Source organism: Pagrus major, chromosome 8 (genome assembly GCF_040436345.1).
Source record: "Pagrus major chromosome 8, Pma_NU_1.0".
Taxonomy (NCBI): Eukaryota; Metazoa; Chordata; class Actinopteri; order Spariformes; family Sparidae; genus Pagrus; species Pagrus major.
Window position 1 is genome coordinate 21,972,542 of NC_133222.1, and position 24,377 is coordinate 21,996,918.

A 24,377-nucleotide genomic window follows, 5' to 3' on the forward strand; every position below is an offset into this window, starting at 1 on the left:
AAAGGGGAGCACTTTTGGTAGTGTGGAAGTGGTTTGGTTACAAAACATCAGATGTACAACAAACGGCAGTTATATGTAAGAAGTGCAAGAAGACTGTAAAAGAAAAGAAGGAACTACAACAAACTTATTTCACCATCAAGCACAAGCTCCTGGTTGAGTACAAGGTGTGCTCAGCAGCTACTGTGAGTTCTTAATCTAGTCGCCAGATAAATGTTGGCAATGTACATTTCTGCCAACCACGGATGTGTTGAAACTTTGTCTCTTTGGGTTCAATTTTCAAATTTATGTTGTTTCTTATGGTTTGATTAGCTAAATACTACTTGGTTAGGGTTGGGGACAGCCTCGTCAAAAATATCCGGTTTGGTTTGAATAAACACGGCTGGAAAATGTCCTGATGTTTCCTTTTAAAATATCCATTGATTTTATCTTTACAAGTGTTGAAACAGTCATGGCAGCCGTGTCCCCTAGCTGTAATGCCCCAACCATCCCCTCCACCTCCTGAGATGAAAGTCAGCTGGTATACAAGTTATTTGAATGTGATATGACATGTAATGTAGAATTGTCGATATGATACTTATGACGTACGAATTTGGACGTATCTGTGGTTTGCAGAAATGCAAAATGCCAACACTTTATCATTTTTTTCTGGCAACTGTGCTGGAGTTCTATACTATAAATATTTTCCTGTATTTAGTCATTTCATCAAGAATATCATGGTTGCAGAAATACCGTGAAATATCATATTATTTTAAGGCCATCTCACCTCCCCAAGTAATTTAAGATTTATTTGTAAGTCAGCATGTTAAGAATAGAACAACCATTTCTGGAATCGCTAAATATCAACGCTCTCTAATTAAAACATTTGGAAAATGGTCAGATGTTAAAATTGCACACATTTTCACAAAACTTTGTTTATTAGCAGCATACAAAACCAATGTCAGTGGAATAATGGGAAGCTTGGAGTACTTCCCAGTTCATTGAGTTGAGAGTCATCCCTGATAGCTGTAAAATCCCCCTTTTGGATACTGATACTTCCTAATAACATAGTAAGTAAGAGGCTTGACGGTAAAGATGAGAGAACTCGATGATCTAACCACATAAACCAGTGGAGTGCAGTGGTCTGGTGTCAATTAGTTGGTCGGATAACTTGAACCCTCTTCTGTGGATAGACGTGGTGAGGAATGAAAACATCACTGTTCTTGGCATATTCCCTCAGCCATAATCATTATGTGTGCTTGGCCACTGATGAAAAGGGAGTTTTTGGGTAGCTTGCAAAATGAGTTTGAATATGATTAACACCCAGGTATGGACAGAACATTATTTGGCTGATACAAGCATCTCTGCTTGGAGAGTATTTAACAGTGAATGTGAGGGGCAGCAGGACGCTGTGGTGGAATTAGAACAAAAGGGACGCTTGTGATTTCTGACCAAACAATATAACATCTAATTTCTCTGTTGCGTGACTGTATTCAAATTATAGGTCTTTTAGAAAAGGAGGAATAAATTATGGAGCCCGTAATTTGACAAGTCTTCACTGTTATTTTCAGTCTGCCATCATGTTGGTGTTTGCACTCTCCAAGAGCCACCGTTCAGCTGTTAACGGAGCAGCTGTACGACCGCCTGCTTTAATTTCTAGTGTAGTTGTAAGTGTAAACACCTGGATTTAAACACTCTTCACTGGCACATGCTGAGATAATCATTTGACAACACAGTAATGACGAGTTTAACTATTATTTTGCATATCTTAGCTTTAAGGGAGCTCAAAAACATCTAATTCCCACTCATTTGATTCTTGATTATGCTTTGAAATTGAGGTTAAAATTTGAATTTACATCCTCTTCATTATCAGAATCCTGCTTTCACCCCTGGTTAATACTATTGCTGCTTATGGCTTCTAAAAAAAGGGGGGGGGGGTTCATTACAGGGCTGTATGTGAAGACTGCTTCATGATAATTCTTCATGGTTGATCTTCAAGGAAGCGCAGTGATAATTGAATCGGATCAGTGGGATCTCGTAGAGGGAATCACCGCATTTGTCATCATCATGTTCAAACGCTAACGTAGAGCTGCGGCTAACCTTGTCAGCCATTTAATTTCACTGGGTTCTCCTCTATCCTCCTTCTCTAGTATCAGGCAGCAGGCAGAAGGAGGAAAGAAAGTGCCTTCTGACCAGAAGGTCACTGGATCTAATCAATGGATCAAGAGGGAAATCCTGTCTCTGGTGAAAGCAGATGATAATGTTTCACCCTCCCCTAACAACTGCCGCTGATGGGCTCTAGAGCAAGGCACTTAAGCTCAAATTATTCCATTGAAGCTGGTCATGTGGAAGACTGGAATGATACTGAGCTAATGCTAGGAGTAAATGTGTGTTAAACAAGCTAATGCTTTTAAACAGAATGGATTCTTATAAAGGCCCTCTGGATGATTAAATAAATATTTGCATTGTAATAATCAGGACTGAAGGACTGATCCTTGGCTATCTGAGGAAGCCACTTCATCCATTCTGCTGTAGGGTCATTTAGGGGTTGTCATGGTTACCTCAGCAGGAGGAGACTAAGGAGCACCTGCTCCCGCCCCCTTTCATTAAAATCCATGTTATTGATTGGCTGGACTAGCATCTACAGACCCCCCCATACTTATTCTGCTGGGTTACTAGCTGGAGAGCAGGATAGAGCTGGCTTACAATTGCGTCAGCCTGCTGTCACTCATAGACAGCAGCCAATCAAGAAAAACTAACTAGACCAGGGGCCCCTGCTAGTAAATGTGCTCTGTGAAAGACAGCTAGCTGCTGCTTTGACTGCTGTATGGATGTGGACAGCCAGTGGAGACACATAATTATCTTGACTTCTGGTGGCAGAGGGACAAAATCTCACTTTGACCGTTAGTGTGTTGGCGGCTCTGGTGGATGTGTCAGTGGAATGGAGGGTAAGTAATGTGGTGTTGCTTCATTTGGTGTGCTGCTGCTGACGTGCTGCGTGTAGTCAGGAACTCTACGGTAGCTGTGTTTCTGATCTTTTCCCTTGCAAATGGCCTTTGTATTGTGTACAGCAGGTGGCCCTGTACATTTTGTATTGATATTCATGAAGTGGACGGTTTGCTCAGCGCGTGGGCGAGGGCCTGCTGGCTCTGTGTGTGTGTCTGTGTGTGTTTTTCTTGCCTCTTTATGTCTGAGTTATATATCTGTGTGTGTACTGTATGAGAGAGTGAAAGCAGATATGTGTGTTTACATTGTGGCTTGTTGAGCAGAGCTAGATTAAACCTGGGGAGAGGGAATGTCATTCAGTCTGTGTATTTATTTTCTGTTGATGTCCCGCATGTTTGTTTTCTTTGTTTACTTTTATCCTCTGCGGTTGTGGAAAATAATTAAAAATAAAAGGTTGTTTGACAGATTGTGTCGGCCTTCGCAGCATCCCGCAGAACATCTTCCTTCCTTATCCATCAGCCAGCAAGTAAAGCAAAAAAAAAAAAAACCTGAACAAATCTCTTTTCCCTCCCTGTATCCTTCCCAGTTGCTTTATTGACATAAAGGTACAATGATAAAAATGCAAAAGCATTTCAGGGTTCCACCATGCAATGTTTCCTTGTGTTTAATTTAGAATGCATCACAGAGATCGAAAAAATAACAACTACACATTGAAAACACAATTGTTTTACAAACTGAAGAGAACAAATCTCAAAGAACACATTATGTTGCTATTTTCTTGACACAAATTAGACCAAGACAAATCAATAAAATAAATTAAAAGACTGTCACTCTTTTAAGACGAGCCATTTGGGAATATTTTTACAAATTCAGGATACTATTCTGTCTTCTAGAGAATCAAAAACAACATAACATTTAAAAGCAACAGCTTAACACAATCTCTCTTTGTAAGTGTTTGACTGCCAAGTTTTCCTTTTCGATAATGCTCTCATTGAATACTTGGATACTACTTTGTAAGAAGAGTCCAACTTAAAACCAATGTTTTGAACTGAGACCTAATGCCGCCATTCTCTTCCACATGTGCATCTTGTAATTTAGGCAGCATCTTTACAACATGATGTGACTAATTCTTGGATGATTCTCACTTTGTAATGTGGATCAGGTTCTGTATTTATAGGTTTCGATGTTTCGCATTACCTAATACGACTGTAGAATTGATTTTCCTGGTCTGCTGCAGAGATATTTTTTTCTGAGATCTCTTTTGCACAACAAGGGGGAAAAGCACCAGTTCGGCTCTACATCAGTTGTTTGGTAGCCCTTCTACTGGCACCCAAAATAGATATCCAGAATTATAAATGAGAGATTTTGAATTAGTCCTATCTCTCTCCAACTGATACCATCCCTCTCTCCACGCCTGCCTTCCTTCTCATGTTGAAGATACGTCTGGGGAGTATGTGCTGCATTATTACAACAAGCAGATACATACTTACCTCACCAACCCAGAAACAAACACAAATCTGCACACAACAGCACAGAATCTCATAAACGTAAGAAAAAACATTGTCTATATAACACATACACACGTTACACACACTGAGACTAACTTACCTGCTACTGCTGCTGTGACAGATGCTGGCTACACTCCGCCATGCTCAAAGGTCAGCAGAGGTAGTTAGACCCAGACAGGCTCTGCTAGCAGCCCCATCAGTCAGGGCCAGCCACATGAGCCAAGCTATGAAGCGCTCCTTAATCGGCTCTGCCAAAAAACATTTCAAGTATGAGCAGCTGAGCTGGAGTGACTTACAACTCAGGTGAGAGTGCAGGTGGCCTGCAGGATCTCCCAACTTTGCGTTATGTTACTGACATGCTGCTTCTCATGATAACGTTTGAAAATAATGTATTTCCTTAAGCAGTGTCACTATATCAGAACACCCTGCCATGGCTACTGTCTGCTTGGAAACAAAAGGTTTTAGAATAATTTTAGTCATTTCCAATCAAGAAAACGGACTAACAATATCTCAGTACCACTTTTTATTTCTGGTAATAATCCAACAGTCATTTGTCCACTTAACATCCACTAGGCTGTGAAGAATCAATCGACATGCACTTTGCAGCCTAAAAAGATGCTCCACAATGGAATAGATCTGAATTTTGTAGCATGACTCAGTTTTACGACACAGCAGCACTCTTTGTGAGACTTGGTAATGACATACTGTAGGACACACATTTGAGCTCCATATGTGAGCTGTAAAACTCGCCACCACATCACTGGTTTCAAAGTGATTCAAAAGGAATTCAGTAACTTGCTTGTAGTACAGCTGTTTAAATTAGATGAGCAAAGTCCTGTCACTGATGCTGCAGGATTGAGGCTTTTACTCTGACTTGGCTCCAGTAGTTCATTAACATTGATGTTTTTTAAGCTTTTTCTGTGGACCTTTGGCTTTATTTTTTTCCATCATTGTCTTACACTGTTTTGTCTCTGTCTCAGAGTTTTAATTCACAGTCTTACAGTTTTAGGACAATGCAGCAGGACATCTAAACATGATAGGGCTCAGCTCAAATCGACTCGACTCACTTTTGGTACTAGGCACTTTTGTCATTTTTGTTTTTCACTGCCGATTGTACCACCTCAATGTAGGCTGATTGTCATAGCAAATCTGGGTGAAATTGCCATGACATCTTCAACGTGACACAAACACAGTGGAAGAGTGGAATAATGGAGGATGTCTTTTTTTTTTTTTTAATCCTTTTATCAGCAACCAAACAGAGGAATATCTGAACCTAATCAGTTGACGTAGTTAAGTGGCTGCCATTTATTAAAATCTGTGTCAAGTGAATAAAAAACATATGGTCGATGTGCAGGATCTCCATGTCAAGCAAATAATAGCTATTCTCTCTGACTAATCAGTGGTCTTCAGTGTGTTTTCACTCTACCGTTTAGTATCGTCTGAGTTTGCCTGGAACCTCAGCCGAGGTGATACCAGAAAACTTAACAGTCACCAGGTCAGCAACTTTGACAATGGAAAACCAAAAAAACAATGTTCCAGTCAAGTCAAATCGAGATGTACCATGCTGTGGGAATATGGAAAAACAGTTTTTCTTGTTGAAGACTAGACTGATGTCAGAAAGCCTCCAAAACAAGCAAGAAGTAAAATTGTCTTGTTTGAAACCACACGCAGCCATTGATGACAATGTAAAAAGAAAATGTGCTAACTTGTCCGGTATATACATAGTTGGACATATCTGTATTAAAAAGGGCCACAGTTCCTACAAGATTCATCTGATTTGGATGCAAGTCCCTAGAATGAAATCTGAAAGTCCGCACTTTGATCATATATTCATTGTATCATATTCAATGTGGAGTACAAAACTAATGAAATGTCTGAATGTCCAACTACTTTGTTATTTCACTGTATAGAGTTGGTCAGCAGTCAGTTTTCTGCATTTAACACTTTTGTTCCAACAGTACTTGGTACTGGTCTCTATTGGAGATAAATGTTTAAGTAATCTATGTTGCCAAAAGGCAATATATCTGTTGTAGGGTAGTATCTGTGTCATGTGTCTATGTGTCAGCCTTTTTAGACATATACTGGTAGCAATATTAAAGCGTAAGAGTTTTTCATGCATATATAATGATAAAGACTTTTCATTTGTTCTCTTTTGCAGTTAGAGGACATAGATCTAGCTTGAGTATGTGACTGTGCATAAATGAGAGTCATTGTATGTTTGAATGTGTGGGTATTCACGTGCACCTCAGTGTGCGTCTTTTATCATTCCGGTCATGGCAGCAGTCTGCCGACCGTCCCCTCTTCAGTAAAGGTCACATCTCCTGTTGTCTCCGGTGACATTTAGTCTCGAGTCTGTCTGTTAGAATTTGTCCCTTGAAATCATCACGTTATCCTCCCAACATGCTGCCTCCTGATATAAACTCAATGGACTGGTATCAGCCAAAGAGGTCACATGCTTGAATCATGGCCCACCAATGAACATTTGTGAATGAGAAACGTCCCATTAAAAAATGTTGGACCAGTTCTGAACGGTTAGTTGAATCAGGTGATAGCAAATTAATTGAATGCAAGTTTGATCTTTGAATGTCAGAGTTGTTTATTAATCAGAAAATGCCAGCTGCTCAAATGTGAGGATCATCTACTTTTCTGTTTTATATTATTGAAAATTGATTATTTCGGGGAGATTTGTACAAGAGAAGCAATTTGAAGATGATACTAAAGGCTCTTGAAACGTATTTTCTGGCATTTAATGATTAAAATTTTGATATAAAATAAGGATTGCCTGGTTGCCAGGGCTAAGGAAGTAGCTAAGGTGTGAGCCATCTTGCTTCCTTTTTGCCCTAATGAAAAAAAAAGTGAAACAAACCAAAAAAAAAAAAACATTAAGGTTGAACCCTGTAACTAACAGATCTTTTAATAATGAAGCACTGCTGTAACTATTCATTTAAACATACAAGTGCAACACTGACTGCTTTCCAGGACTTGTTGTCTGAAAATGTGTGCCGTCATCCTCATATTTAAATGATAACACATCTCTCCCTTTCCTATAATAGGAGCTTTTCCCTCCAACTTTGAGTGTGGCATTTCAGAAAAACCATAAACACTTCTCATTTCTGATTTGGTCAGACAGCACGTCTTAAGAACTAGGTCTGACTGAGCATAAAGCGACACTCACTCAATGACAACAGGACACATGGATACACAGACGCTGTTTGAAGCAGTCGGCTTTCAGATAAATCAACAAAGACAACCTGAAGCAAACCCCTCAACCCCAGTTGCTCAGTTGTAGCTGATGTGGAGTAGGCTTGCCTACGGTGTTACACAGTGCCCCAACACCTCCATCGTTGTTTTGCTTTGTTTAAACATAAGTCAGATGTTCGATGCTACAATTACAAACTGAAAAGTGTTTGCTCCGTACAGCAGCAGCACCAGAGTTGCAGGAGTCACACCTCACTTATCACATCACGAGAGTAAGAAGAGTTGACCGACAAGATGATGGTGGAGGATTTGTTGTCAAAGCGAAAAGGAAAGGGCCTGTTTAGCAATATTTTGGACATAAACCAAATGCAAATAAGGAATAACTGATTACTTTGACGAGGGAAAAGGAGTTGGTTACATCACTGAGAAGGTGGAGATGTGCAGGCTGTCCCCTGCGGCTCTTCATTAAACATTTAGCTGGCTGCAATCAGTGGGCTGATTTTAAAACACACAAATGCCACATTTGCTGAGAAATATCCTGAGGAAGAGTTCTATGTAGTTTAAGTGTTCAAAGGTGAACACATTCCTGAATCTTGATAGCAGTGAGTCTTTTTTCTTTTCACTGACTTGATTGATTGTTGCTTCATTCACTGCACACAAGGAGGGAACAGGCACATTCGGTCTCAGTGACCTTGTTATAAACTGTACATGGCACAAGTACAGCAGAATGACTCAGTCTATATATTGTAAAGTGTATGACAGGTTTTGGGCAGTAGTTGAGCAAACCATCATGCAAAAAATGGAGAAGCCAGATGTCTTTATGGAATAGTATATTTGCACTTATGCAGTCTCACAGTTACAATCTCAAAGTTCAGTAAAACTCTCCCTAGAAATGAAGTCCCATGAAAGGGGCTCTCTTATCCATGTTGCCATGATACATGAGCACCTTTTTTGGCTTCAAACTAAAAGTTAATCGTGTGACGTTGCAGCTTGATTACTTTTCAGTTTATTTTACTTGATCTCAAAATGGGACTTTAATGTTTGAACTTTACCAGAGGATTATGTAATTAAATTACACAAGGAGGATGAATGATGTCCAGGTTATCCAGTTAGGATTACATTGCCCAAAGGGTAAGGGTTATAAATATTATAAATCATAGGTAAATTCCTGATGATTCAATTTAAAAAGCGGGACATTTTTAATGAATACTAATCACTTCATCGCTTGTTTTGGAAATTAAATCTGTGACTTTAAGACTATGCCCACTCTGGTTTATTGTTTTATGTGAATAGACCGTATGTCAATTATGACAAAAAAAAATTGGCTTGACAAAGATGAGAAAGTCTATCGCCAGCCAGACAGCAGTATCCTCTCATCGGTGCAGGCTGACAGCAGCTGTCGGCCCTGTTTGACCACAGGCCAATCTGAAAGACCCTTTTCTGCTCGGACAAGAGCCTGCACTTCACAGCAATGAATAGCTGGCCAGCTGCACTTAGTTTATGCACGTGAGTGTGTTTCTGTGTGGCTATGAGGCTGGGGTTCATATGAGTGGGTTCTTTGTCCCACCCTCCCTATCTTCAGTGTGACTTCTAGGGAATTAACATGACAACCCAAAACCCCCACCCATATGCAATGATCTGTCAGTCGAGGAGAATCCCAGAACTTTAAGCCAAATGTAGGTCGGGAAGTTTCCCAATACACTAATCCGGAGAAGTAGACAAGTCTCCATTACTGCAGTGGCGTCTTCCAACAATATCTGCAGGTTTCAGTTGGCTTCAATGCAAGCTGTCGTAATAAGTGAACAATTTTCTACTTGTACCTTTTCTTTCTGTGATACATTACTTTTGATCGCAATGCTGAGCAAATCGAGAAGAGCCTGTGCAGTTCTCTGTTGCTCCAACACTCATGGCAAACTTCAACTTTGGAAACAACTGAATGGGAGATATACAGGACTTTACTTCATGAAGAGTGCCCCTGCGTGAGACCATACACTGAACAAAGATAGAGTAATTATTATGTGTCTGTAGCCACCACAGGTGCAACTTACAATTATTTTCATTATCCATTAACTTGTCAATTATTTTCACTTTAAAATATAAAAAAAATTGAAAAATACTCATTATTATTACCCGGAGCCCAAAGTGATGTCTTCAGATGGCTTCTTTTGTCCTACCAACAGTCTAAAGACTCTTCATTTACTGTAATAAATGACAAATAAAAGCAACAAATCCTTATGTTTAAGATGTCAAAATCAGCAAATGTTTGACATTTTTGCTTGAAAAATGACTTGAATGATTAATCAATTATCAAGATATACGGGAACTAAGATTCTTTTGAATCGATTGAAAAATCATTGCAACTCCACTAGCCACCAGCAGGACCACACGTCAGTAGAATTACTTAAAGGAACTTATAATTTCTTTTTCCTTCTGCTATTCCTGTCAGCTATGATAATATTTTACTCACCACCTTAACTGCTGACATTTGGGGATGTAGTGACTATGATGGCGAATGGCTAAACATGAGAATGCACAGGTCAACCATTCACGGAATTAGACTTCAATTTTAAACACTTTAACCATGATATCTAAAAGGCTTATTTAAGAAGCATAAACATTCATGATTTTTTTGGCCAGGTGTACCGTTCACAAACATCTTCCCTCACACTTCTGAAGGCTCTTTGTTTAGTGTTCTGAGCAGCCATAGATGTTTCGTTTGAGGAGTCGGTTATCAGTTAATCTCCCTAAACAGATCATTGTTTATATGCTGTCCCTGGTACGTCGTCTTGTTCACATGAGCCTGTTTTTCTCAAATTTCTATGGCTTCTATCGAAAAGAACCCCTCTTCACCTGTATCCATCTTTACACGACCAGTATTGAACCATAAAAGCAGGCCTTCAAAATCATAATCCACCAAAGACAGAATTTTTTAGTCAGAAAAATGCTCCAGTGTTGTTGTTTTTTTAAACTGAAAATAGCCCTCAGATGATGAATAGAAAGGTCACAGCTCCAAATATCATCTGCCACTTTTGTAATCAGTGTTTTTTTTCTCTTGTAGAGATGTGTGTGAAATTGAAAACACAAATTGAAAACAGATGGTGGAGGACGACTCTGTGACACTGTTTTGTTGCTTCATCCCGGATAATAATATCACTAGTATTACAGCTAAAACACCTTAGTCACACTCATTCCCTCCAACAGTTCCAGCAATTACTTAATGTTGACCTCATTTAGATCATCAAATAATATGCTACATAAACTATAAATTCAGTAACTTTTAACAGTATTTGAAGAGTAGAAATGCATTATGATGTTTCATAGTAGCATGGACCAGCTCCATACTGTCAGGCCTGAATTACGGATCATTGACTCAGAGTTGTAATTTTTCAGTTCAGGGGGTCTCGTATAACTGGCTCTAGGAAGTTAATTGTGTAGAAACCTGACATTTGGCTTGAAGACTGATGAGTGATGAAACTTGGCCTGACATTTGTGGTGTAAAGTTTTGGGTTTGTTACGTTAAACCTATGATACTTAGCTGTATTTTTAATAGTACACTCTGACATCTATCACATTTTATTAGATTATAGTAATAGTGTACAGTAGTAGTGAATCTGTAGCCTCTTACTCACTGCAAAAGCCAGCGTTAAAGGCTACAAGTCAAATGCTGGTAAATTGACTGTTTCTAGTAGGACTGCACAGCTAATCAAAATATTATCAAAATTGCAATGTGGCCCAGTGAATTTCCAAATCAAAGAAGCTGCAATCTTTGGATAAAGGTAAAATTGAATGATTGTGATTCACTGTGCATGTTGCCCACAAGTATCAAACTCCCATGTATCCTTTAAATGGGCTAAATTATGTAATATTAGACAGACGACGGGTATTGCACATCCTGCCATGTGACTAATGTGCAAGCCTACATTGTGATGTCGATCCTGAAATGATATATTATGCAGTCCTTATCTAGTTGATATTTTTCCTCATTAAAAGTTGTGTTTGCAGTAACATTTTGTTAATTTGTTGTCGGTCTCAGTTTAGGCTGCCAGTTAAAGTGCAACTCCACCAATTTTACACTTAAAAGTTTACAGGTCTTGGGGAGTAATGCTGCGTGTGTGAAAAAGTAGTATAAAGCCTTTTTTGGCTTCGGGGGAGTTGCATGTAATAAAGATAAATTGACTCTGGTGATATCACACAGTGGCTAAATTGAATTGTGGGTAATGTAGGCTGCCGGTTTTGAAAAGGAAAAAGAATACATGTAGTAGTAAAAAAGGTGATATCTCTGGTTCTGCTGTGCCAGTTTTGAACATTTGTTTTTAAACTTTCCACAATGGGTTCAGCAGTATTTTAGGAGTTCAATCCTAGACCACTCGGCTGCTTTTCAAAACCTGGTCCCTACATTCCCCACAATGCAAGATAGCCACTGATGAAATCACCAGAGGCAATTTATCAGATTACATTCAGCTTCCTCTGGAGCCACAAAAGGCTTTATACTACTTTCTTCACATATGCTTTAAACTCAGTTTCCGTTTTCTACCCAGAGTGCATCCTCAGTCTGTAGTAAGGCTTACCCTGGTCCCCTGGTGTTGTGTAATGTCACATCTGAGCAGCAGGGCTCTCGGGGAAATGCCAAAGCCTGCATGTGGATGACGTGTTGAAGCATGAAACGTTTCATGTCTTGAAATCCTAAATGTCCTTGAATCCTCTGAGTCTTTTTGATGTTTCTCTTGCAGTCTTAACTAGTCCTCTGTGCAGACATGACCCAGTTTCATACAGACACACAGCATTTGAATCTACAAATATCTTTTCTCATGTATCCTCTGTTGGTGTAGAAGGAGGTTTTTTAGTATCTAATTGTAAGCTCTAACCCTTTCTTCTGTTTGTGTCTCCTCTACAGTAAGCATGTTTCTCAACACCTTGACACCCAAGTTTTACGTGGCTCTGACGGGCACTTCCTCCCTCATATCAGGACTCATATTGGTAAGAAACTGACTTAACTTTAAAGTAAAAGTTGATGTTCCCTGACAAAGCTTTGATATCAATTGTTGGAATGCGTCTGTGAGCCTCTTGGATAATGACTGCTATACTTAAGCTTCCTGCTGTCATACTCATTGTACGTTGTTCTGGTGCATCAGCTAAATTTAAAAATCACACCTTAAGGTTGATGACTGTGCGCTCAGACTTGACATTCTCATTCATAATGTTAGAAAGAGAAAATTAATTTTCAAAGATGGCTCCCCAGGTGACTTGATGAGCCCAGGATGTAATTTGTTCGGACTATAGTCAGAGGTTCAGAGGCCACGAGGTGCTGAGGAGAGAGGAAATCTATACTCATTTGGTTCTTCATAAGATGAGCTGCAAAAGAAAAGGCAGCCTTTGGCACTGTCACCTTATATCTTCCAGGCTCATAACACCATACAACATACTTTCAATGATTTTAGTGCTTTCCAAACTATAGTGAATGTATTTTGGGGTTTATTTTTGAAAAAATGTCCAAATTTCAGTTTCTTAAATGTGAATATTTGCTGGTTTGTTTCCTCTGCTATGACAGCAAACTGAATATCTTTAGGTTTTGGACAAAACAAACCATCATCGTCATCTTGGGATTTGGGAAACATTTTTCACAATTTTCTGGCATTTTATGGACCAAACAACTTATTTATTAATTGGGAAAATAATCAACAGATTAATCGACAAAGAAATAATCATTAGTTGCACCCCTACTGTGTACTGAGCTGTCCCTGAGCAAGGCACTTATCCCTCAGCTGCTCTAGAGAAGCCAAAATGGGGTAAAAGTGTTACGTTAAAGTGGTATACCGCATTTCTGAGATGTGGTTTTTGTTGCAAATATCCCTCAATCTACAGCTCGGCAAAGAGTTTCTTGCCGGCTTACGTCAGTTTTCAAAAATAAATAGAATAAACAAAGAAGCAATATAATAGAACTGTTGGCGAGGCTATTCCTACTTATGCAGGTATTTTATCTCTCTTTCAAGTTCTTCACAGAGACAGCCAACTGTGCAACAGTGTTTGGTCTGTATTTTAAAATAGCTCCTCTCTTAATTAACTCACTTTCTCTCTCTTCCCCTGCGGACTATCGGCCAATATGTGAGGCTGCTTAGAAAAGCTGTTGCACATGCTCTGAGATGATTAAGAAATGTAGAAGCCAACTGGTTTCATTGAAGCGATACTGGTCTTTTCTCTGTAATTGGAATAGATGTTTATGTACTGATTTGGTAGGTTTCCTCTGAAGGGTTCAAGTTAATCTCCATCAGAATTTGATATCACTTCCTCCCTCAAGCCAAGGCCGTGTGTAAGAGCTTTGTCAGATGGTTGTCTCTACACTTAGTAAAATGCTGTAGCTCTCATTCTCAGTCATTAAAACTCTCACCATAAGTGGCTCTGATATTAGTATATTTTCAAACCCTTATTTTGTCTTTTTTAATATATGTTTTGAGCAACATTCTTGTTCAAAGGAACATTTCACCCACAAATGAAAATTCATTTCATGGAGTCATTATCTACTAAGGGTGTCACAATTCTCCAAATCCATGATTTGGTTAGCACAAACAGCTACACTATTGTTGGACTTAGACTTTTATGCCCTTTTATGTCATATATATTTTCAAAAGAGGGGGGTATTTCACAATAACAGTTGACTTTATTCTGGTGCTATAAAATAAAGACTCCAGAGTTCAACAAAAAAACACCACCCTTCAGTGATTTAACAATAAACAACAAAAGATAGAAATTCAGTTTGTTTCAAAGTTTGGTGTCTCAAACCAGTCCAGAGTAAACCCTCTTCTCAAGTAAATGAATCAAGGATCTTTGGCAATGTTATCAGTTTAGTTCAGTTCCAGTTTCCTCTATGAGTGAACCCTCTTCTCATCAATAAATTATATCTGGAACACTCTGGACCAAAGAAAATAAAATGGTCCATACAGCTCATCAGGTATAATTCAAGTCTCTGCAAGCCCTGTGATCTCAAATTGATTTGAAAAGACGTTATTATCTGTCAGCCTCGGGGTGAGTAGATAATTACTGAATCTTTCTCTTTTTAGGGGAACTTTCCCTTTAAATATTTATAGTCACAGTCTTGTGCTGTTTGCCACTGAACTGCTCCACCAGAGCAGCTGGTTGTGGCTTGCTAAAAAGCAATTTGATGGTAATTGTAAAGATATGGAGAGTATCTTTTTATGCGTTTGTGAAGTTCCACAGATTTCAACAACCTTCACATATGGTTGAAGGGTGACGGGGCAGATGTTGTGTTTGAAAGTAGTGTGTACAACTTGGTTTGACAAATGCATAAAGGAGAGTGATGCACAAAGCAAGTACAGGGGTAAGGGATAAAGGTAAATGGCATGCACTTACTGTATACAGCACACTAAAGCAGTACTGATGACAGTGCAGCTGCCATGCAAGGTGCTGCCCTGCTCATCAGGAGCAGCCTGGGGTCCAGAGTCCCACTCAGAGACACTTTAACATGCAGATTAATGGACGACCATCTCTCCTCATCTCAGACATGTGTCATCATGATCCAACAATCTGCAGACTTTCAGTCCAACTGAACTGCAGGTTTTACTGATTCGTTCCTCTTCTCTAGCTGAGGGTGGTAATTGGAAAAATTCAGGAGAAGCACACTCCTGGGCCTTTGTGGCACAAGGCTGAGACCCACTGATGCAGACAGTGTTAATCACCAGAATAGCTTAGTCCTAATTCTGATTAAAATGGAAAGCAGATGGGGAATAGCTAAGCACAACTAAAGTTCTTTAGCTGACAAAGTATTTTTCTCAGTTATGTGCTGACCAATAATTGTCTTTATATGAACATCCTGTTAGCTGGTAAACATTGAAGGTGGCCGGAACTTTTAGGTCTACTACCACAGTGTTTGCTGGACTTGCACTACTTGTAAAGACTGAGATAAAATGCTGGTTTAAGAGTAGAGCTGACCCAAATGTTGGTTTTAGCCTATCACAGATTGATTGGTATCAGCATATATGTTGTTATGATATGAAAACTTGCTGTCATTTTGGATAATAACGCCTACTGTTAAACCGTGTGTGTGTTTGTTAACCACATTTGAAGGGTAATTGCAAAAAATGTGTGTACAGTATATATTTTGTATTTTAAAGAATTTCAGCTGAAATATCCATATTCACTTTTTTTACTCCCCAATATTGGTATCGTCATTGGCCCCCAAAAAACAGTATCAGTCAAGAGAAACATTAAATATACATTTTTTAAAGTTATTAGCTTAACTCGGACAACTCTTTCTGTGGCCTTCAAGGAATAAGTGTCATATTAACTTAAAAATTCTCTTTCTGTCTCTGTTTCTCTCTCAGATATTTGAGTGGTGGTATTTCAGGAAATATGGGACCTCCTTCATAGAGCAGGTGTCTGTGAGCCACCTGCGCCCCCTGCTGGGCGGTGTGGACAGCAGCTCCCCCAGCAACTCCAACACCAGTAATGGGGAGGCCGATTCCAATCGACAAAGTGTGTCCGGTAAGAGCTGATGGATGGAATATCCAGCATAGACAAAAGAGCACCTTATAGTGCTCTGTGACGCATCAGTGCAAAATACAAGGTAGCCCCTGATTTTGAAAGCAGTATCCTGGCAGCAGATCAGAACCACAGCTCTGCTTTGTTGTTAGACATCATAGTCAAGATTTCCAATCACTCTCACAAGAGTAAATATTAGTAAAAACATGTAAAAATAGCTTCAGTGTACAGGAGGTTAGGGGCCAATTGATTGTAAAGTTTGTCTCCATAAGATCAAGAAAATGCTGATGGAGGTTTGCAACGCTAAGACTTGTGCCATGAAAAATGTTTCAATGCTGTTATTTTACCTTGATACCTTTTTGATTTTAAAGGTGCACTATGTAGTTTTTGGTACCATAAATTAGGTAATGATACAAATGTAGAAATATTTATTTAATATATTTTCATAACTAAATAAGCAAGCCATCCTCAGAGTCGATGAAGGTCCCCACAACACTTTTTAAGCTCTAAAGGTGGCTTACACCCAAATGATCCAGCAAACAAAAAACAAAGTTAAACAATGTGAAATTGTGTTGTCCTTTATGGAGAGTTTGTTTATTCTGTTTCTTCACTCATAAAAATCAACAGTGAAGATTTTTCACTTATATCTTTCTTTTAAACTTTCTTACAAAAAACTACATAGTGCACCGTTAACCTTTTCTTTTATAGTTCTCTCAAATCAGTCAACAAAAATGAGAGCAACACAAACACAAGAACACCATGAACAGAAAAATTGATCCCTTTAATGTTAATGTTCATCATGTGTCTTGTGATGGTCATCATCATCACCACCATCTATTTATTTAACTGCTGCAAAGGGCTGACTCTGAGTCCCTGCTCACTTCAGCTTTTCCACTCTAGATCTCATTTCTTTGCAGGCCACTGTTGCAGTAATACAGAGCCCTTCAGTTTGGTTCTGCTATGATAACCTCAAAAAGGAGAATTAAACAGCCAAGATGTTGTAAAATGTCAAAGCAATTTTTCTGCTGTACTGATAAAAAATCCCACTGGTCTGCTGAATGCAAGGAAAGCGTTGATTTTAATGTGGAGTTTTGGGAGAGGCTTCCACACTTTTTATAGATCTGCTAACAAAATACTTTTAGGACTGCAGAAAACTAGGACTATTAAAACTGAAATGCAACACAGAGACATCATTGTTTTGATAATGTGATCCTGTGACACTTGTGGAGTTGGTACATTGACACTTAATTAGAGACTTTTTATCTGAGATCATAGGTTTATTTGCGACGCTGCATCAAGATAAGTTTTATGTTAATGTGTAACTTCCAGCTGTGAATCAGAAAACACATCTTTCACTGAGTGTTGCTACAGGATTTGTCTCTTGATGACACTTCCATCTCCTGGCTGCTTTATGCTTTTATGCTTGCAGCCTTTTTGCTGCATAGTAGGTGTATATATTCCTGCACATGCAGTATTGATACATGGTTATATACAGCCTGTACAATAACTTAATTGCATAACTTTTTAAAATGATTTACTGGATCAACAGTTGCAAAACCAAAATTCGTTTATAATTGTTTGTAGAAGTGCAATGATTAGTTGATTTGATGGGTTGATCGGATTAAAATAATTTGCTAACTAATTCTATAAACGATTAATTGTTTTGGTCAAGTTTTTCAAGCAAAAGTGTCAAATATTTGCTGCTTCCAGTTTCTTAAATGTGAGGATTTGCTGCTTTTCTTTGCCATTTATGAAGACTCATTTATGAATAATGAATCTTTGGGTTTTGGACTGTGAGTTGGATAAAAGACATCATTTTAGGCTCTGTGAAATTTTCACAATTTGTGACATTTTTTAGACTAATCAATTAAAGGTGCAAGAATTGGTCGTCTGTGGAATTCAAACTCCCAACAAATAGGGGCAGCATATCTCTAGAATAACTGCTAACTGCTGCTGAGCATATTGACTGAACTCCATGACTGTAGCTACTGTTAGCTTGTTGGCTCAGTTAGCCATGCAGCTAGCCAGGCTACTAGGTGAGTTTTGCCGTTCACACCACGAGCACAGGATGTTTAGACCGCTGGAAGAAAGAGTTTTTTTAGGCCTGGGGTTAGCTGCTTAGCGTGCTAACTCAAGTGGATATCTCTATAACACAATACATGGTTATATCTTCACAATTTGTTGATCATTTGAATTAATTTCAGTTATATTCTTACATGTTGCACCTTTTAATCAGGAAAATAGTCAACACACTAATTGATCATATTTAGTGGCAGCCCTAACTGTGTGATAACTACTATGTAGTTTGGTATCTGATGCCATTTTCATCCCCAAAACAAGAGATAAAAGACAAGTACAATCAAGTACAGAAAAATGGCAAAACAGTATATATGGTCTGTCTTTCTGTTTTAAGTAGAGATTTTCTACACACTCAGTGCCATACCTGGCATGTTGAGTTACACAGTGAATCAAACCTCCAGCCCTGACGGTGCACTTGTTGAACTACAGTCAAAGAAATTCAAGTATCTTCAGCAACATCCTCCGCAGTCGCTCTGTGAGCTCCGCTTAGTGGCTTCTTGGCTTCTGTTCTCCATCAGTGAGGCTTTGATCATGGTTAATCCTTTGAATGTGTATTCGCTTCCCCATGGAAATTCATTCATTTCAAATGAGGAAATGTCTTAGTGCTGAATAATTCTTTTGGTTCCAATGTGGATGATAAAAGAAAACATTTATTCTACATATACATCCATAATTTAGCACACATTAAATGACTCCGCCTGCTCATGTCTAACCTCAACTGATCAGTATCATATCCACAAGTTGGTTCAGAAGGATCCTGTTGTTGAAGCCTTCGTGGAGGCATGATGCAGCCTGATTTTGTTTTCAGTCAAACAACTTTGACTTAAGTAGGATTATGTGAGCTATTAAATCAACAAGCCATGATTGAGAGAAGAAAGGCAGTCTAATTATTTGGACTGTGCTAATCCCCAGTTTTCTGGCTAATAATCTTCTCTGTGTAAATCCCTCCATTGAAATCAGAGTTGCAGGGTGTAACATATTATTTGTCTTTGTTACAACAGAAGTCACTTGATTGAAAAGTCTGGGTCTGCACTTGAAATGAAAAAATGTAGTACAGCATGTGTCGGCTGAATAGATTGTGACATGGTTTTAAATGTCTTCATGAAGTTGTTCTTCACTTTTAGTGGTGGGCTTTAGTGTCTTTTCTACTTTGTAGAGTAAAAATGGTTTATCCTTGGAATGATATTGACTAGGGTAGCAGTGGTATACCCTGCAAAACAGATGGTTATCATACTGTGTACACTTGCTTATCCAAGGTATTAATTTCTGCCATTGTAGGGTTTTAAATATATATATATATGTATATCAGGTTTTTATCAAGATTCATGTCTGCAGGACATAATATTTTGTGAAATCATAATAAAGTGTTTGTATAAACAACAAACACTTCTGTTCTCATTCCTTCAAGGGTCATTGTAACTGATTTAAAGAAAAAGTTCACCCAAAAATTAAAATCCAGTCATTAGCTACTCACTCATAGTTCACGAAACGTTTCTTGAACTTCACAGCAAAACAACGTTGCAGCATTCTCCTGAACAACTGACGTAGATGAGGACTTGTTTTAAAAAGTAGAAAACAATCAAAAAACAAAACACAAAAGGGCTCCATACAGCTCGTCCGGCGTAATTGCAAGATCCCAGATCCCAAACTAATTGGAAGAGATGTTATTTACACCCTTTTTGAATCTGAAATCTTCACTGTAGCTGTTTTGATATCATGTAAAATTAATATTTATGGGATTTCGGACTGTTTGAAGATTAGGGACTTGCAAGGGACAGATTAAAAAAAGAATGATCGAAATCAATATTCTGACCTGTAGCGCCTAGTATGGGTCAAGCTCCAAAAATCTTGCGTCCACAGTGCGTCTGGATTGCATACTCCTTCCTGGTTCAGGTTGTAAAAACTCTCCACCCCTCATACATAACACAAGTGTTCTGTTAGAAATATCCCCCAAATCAAAGCTGGTAACCATGAGTTATGAATGAACTGATTTGATTTGTGTAATTGCCAGAATTTTCCTGTCTGTTATGAAACTTAGCACGGGTCCAAAAGTATTTTTGGAATCAACATTTCATAACTCCATATTGTAAAATCCTACATTCATCTGTTCAGTGCTCTTAGCCAAAACAAAGGCTCTCGACTGTTTTCTGGGAGTTTCTGCAGAAGCATGTTTGGTCACTGGGGAGTTTGAAGGCCTTTTCCCTGTCAAATGTGCTCTCAGACAGGTCGATGTGCCAGTCATGGAGCTGCAGGGTGGATGGCAGAATGCACAGTCGAGCCCTTTGAAGTGTGCAGAGGAGGCTCAGTGTCGACTTTACCCTTGACACTCATCATCAGTGTTGTTCTCTTTCTGTCTCCCTCCTGCAGAATGTAAAGTATGGAGAAATCCGCTGAATTTATTTCGTGGAGCCGAATATAATCGGTGAGTGACGGCAGCTACCTGCGTCAGTCTAGGGCTTTAGGAACACAGGAGCCTCCACTGTCTTCCTTTTCTTCCTCTCTCTGATCTGCATGTCTTCTCTTTTGTTTGTTTTCCTCATCAGTGTCAAGTTCACTCTTCTGCCTTTTTTACTATCTTATTTGTATTTATTAGACTATTTCTTTTTCTCTCTCCACTTTCTTTCACCTCACATTATGTCATCTGTTTGGCATTTCCCCCTCAGTTATAGTTCATTTATTTTCTCTCTTCTTTCTCCCTTTTTCCCCTCATGTTTCATTTATTTCTTTCCTCTGACCCTCCAGTCTTTAATTCCTCTCTGAGATTTCTTTTTCTTGTCTCCACTTTGATTTCCTCTCATCAATTTCTATTCTCAGTCACTCCTCCTTTATTCCCTCTTTGATGTGTATGCCTGCTGCTTCTTCCATTGAGTCATCCTCCACTTCTACATTTCTCGTGTTCTAATTATCCTGTCGTTTTCTCTACCTATCAACCTGCATGCTGAGCTCTGGCTCTTAACTTTAGCCAATCTGAGTCATGTACAATTCCCATTAAGTCAGCGCAGCTCATGACTCATTTACAGGCATCTGAACAACATCCCGCATCTTACGAGTATCTCATTCCCTCTTTTTTCTTTAATTTTTGCCTTTCATTGCGATACTTGGATTCTTTACATCATCCTGTGTTTGAACACTTAGTCAGTTTCTAATTACGAATGTGTCTCTGTGCTGGTGTTCAGGTATACGTGGGTAACAGGTCGAGAGCCGCTGACATACTACGATATGAACCTGTCAGCACAAGACCATCAAACCTTCTTTACCTGCGACTCAGACCACCTCCGGCCTGCAGACGCAAGTAAGCAAATGCACGCTCATGCATATACAGTACATGCATCTTGATGTGTTTGCACAGGTGGTAACGTGACTCCTTGGACTTCTTACATTTGTTTGTTTGTGTGTGTTTGTTTGGTGGCAGTTATGCAGAAGGCATGGAGAGAGAGGAATCCACAGGCTCGCATCTCTGCAGCACATGAAGCTCTGGAGCTCGAAGAGTGAGTCCACTTCCTCTCTATCTTCCTCTCTTTGATCCCACACCTGGTATTAAAGTTTGATCTGTATGAGGACATGCTATCCTGATAAGGAAATGCTAAACTAAACTAAATGTTAAAGTTGCAGTCTACACGTTTTCTGCTTTAATGTTTTCATTATGAAGTAAATGTTGATTACTCAGTGTAATGACACCATCTGCGCTTACATCGGTTCCCTGTATACCTGCTTTCCCTGAGCTAATTTGTCTGCCACTGGGCACAAAATCTCCCGAGAAAATGAAGGCTGACTGTTGATGTCAGGTTGGCAGCTTGGCACCATTTCCGTCGGCATTCATGTATCCATTATAACCTAAATGAATGATTAAACTCATTTTTTGTCCTGTGTTTTGGGAGTTGGTGCTCTGAGGAAAACAGAAACGATTCAGTTGTCTTTGCAACAGCGGCACCAACAGTAATACCATTTTAAAATACTGCCATTTACACACGTTAATGCAAGGTATAAATGCGTCATTATCTGACATGTCTGACCAAATCTGGAGGTAGTCTGAATCAGATTGTGTTTGGGATCTTACCTGGGTGTAAATGCAGTCAGTACAACATGTTGGCATTTGTACAAAACATACATTGATGCAGATATTTGTGTATAGCTTACCTAAAATATAGGTTGTCCAAATTTAGAGAGCAACAAGCAAAGACGCAGAAAGAGACACACCTCTAGTTACGGATTATACATCATTTCCGTGCCATGGAGGCACCAAATAATGCATTATTCAACAGAACTGCATAAATAATGAAAGCAATAGAGGTGGGAAATGAATGATACAGTAGGAAATAGGTGTGAGTGGCACCCCTGTAGCTCACCTCGTTGAACGTGTGCCCCATGCACATAAAGTCCTTAGTAGCAGCCCAGATGCAACCAACCTGTGGCGCTTAACTGCATGTTATTCTGTCTCTTTCTCCCCCTTTTCCTTTCAAATAAAGGCAACAAGAAGCCCAAAAATAATAAAAGAAAAAGAAAAAACCCTTTTTACAATACTTTTTATACAAAGAAAGGAATTACTAACCTATTATATTTGCCAAATTTACAAGAGGGGACAAATAATTTTGTGGTAGCAAACGATTCCTTGAGTTTATAAAGTTTCACCAAACTCCACAACTCACATAACTCTTTGATTTTTTTTTAAGGAAGTCTGGGGCTGATTTGCAGCCACCTCAAATTACGCAGGAGAACACAAAAACAGATCGTTTATTATCAGGATAGTGCATCTATATACATAATTCATTTTAAAACCACACGTAAATGGGATGTAATATGATGTTTTACAGCTGTCTGCTTCAAGATAAGCAGTGTGAATTAAAGTACAGAAATATAAATGTGTCTGTCAAATCGTCTGTGCTAATAATGGTGATTATTAATCATAATGTTGATATGCAGTAAAACAATCAGGCAGTCCTTGAGTATATGACATGTAAAATTGGAAATTCAGAAATAATGTTCTTGTCACAATGATTGAAAATGCTCCATAAATATTTAATTTTCCTGTAAACTTTTATTCATCCAGAAAACACAGATTGATTTTTGTCCTCATTTTCCACCTGTGACCTGCTTTATATTCATGAAGTTCAATATATTCATTTATCACTGACCAGCAAAGGGAGAAATGTGTTTAAATTGGAACTTGTTCAAGGGCACCACAACGGCAGGTTTTTTGCCAACTTAATCCAGTTTTACTCAGCCAGATTGTCTCTGCTGATTGTCCCAAACCAGGTCGTCTTTAGGTCACAAGCCGTCATGATAATTGGTCAAACTGGGGTCTCACTGGTACACATTTGTTGGGATTTTGACAAAACATTGAAGGAAGGTACATCTCTCATTGGCACTCTGATCTAATAACAAAGACACAATGAAATGGCTTATAATTTTTTTCTGTGTTGTTTTTTGTTTTGTTTGCAACCCTTTAAAATGGAGTACTGTCTTCCCCTGACTGCTCGTCACGGTCTTTGACCTTAATTTGGATGTGAGCAGTTTAATCAAAGAAGGCTCTTCTTCTAAGATTCTATGATTCAAGGGATTTTTCAGGGTCTGGAGAGACAAAAGTATCCAGTATTTTACCAGTAAGAAGCAAAAACTTATATTTTACTCTTCTTATCGCTTATTTGGGAAGATCTCACATGTTTGCATTTGCACTTTCTACAACCTGTTTTCAAATCTTCATTTAAAACTATAAAATTCTAGCAAAATTAAGTCATAGCCTTGATTTTATTCCTAAATCCCAAATAGAGCTGCAACTAACAATCATTTTTGATTATGTTTTGCAATTAATCAGTTAGTTGTTTGGTCTATAAAATGTCAGAAAATGGTAGAAAATGTCGATCATTGTTTCTCCAAAGCCCGAGATGACGTCCTCAAATGTCTTGTTTTGTCAACAATCCAAAGATATTCAGTTTACTGTCATAAAGGAGGAAAGAAACGGTGGAAGCTGGAATAATATAACAGTAATAAACACTGTTTCTTTTCGGTCAGTAGATTTCAGTGCGGTACGAATTGAAAAATTAGACACCAATTTATGCTGGTGGGAGTGATGATGAATCACATCACAGAGTGGTCCTCTGGGTATCTGCGTCATTCATAGGGGAAGACAATGTAACATGTTTTCATTGCAGTGTATGGTTATTTTTAGGAGCGTGTGTG

The 24,377-nt window shown here is 38.8% G+C and overlaps 1 protein-coding gene across 4 annotated transcripts in view; it reads left to right on the forward strand.

Annotated features, from left to right (window-relative positions):
* LOC141001120 (suppressor of tumorigenicity 7 protein homolog) overlaps positions 1-24,377 on the forward strand; it is a 56,964-nt gene that overhangs the window by 22,629 nt on the left and 9,958 nt on the right. For 3 of the 4 annotated variants that reach the window (XM_073472088.1, XM_073472089.1, XM_073472091.1), the window contains 5 exons: positions 12,523-12,605; positions 15,965-16,124; positions 20,568-20,622; positions 21,377-21,492; positions 21,613-21,688. In XM_073472088.1, the coding sequence (XP_073328189.1) occupies positions 12,523-12,605; positions 15,965-16,124; positions 20,568-20,622; positions 21,377-21,492; positions 21,613-21,688 (490 nt within the window). Of the gene's footprint in view, positions 1-2,838; positions 2,925-12,522; positions 12,606-15,964; positions 16,125-20,567; positions 20,623-21,376; positions 21,493-21,612; positions 21,689-24,377 lie in introns of those variants that run through there. The other variant, XM_073472090.1, reaches the window with a different exon arrangement.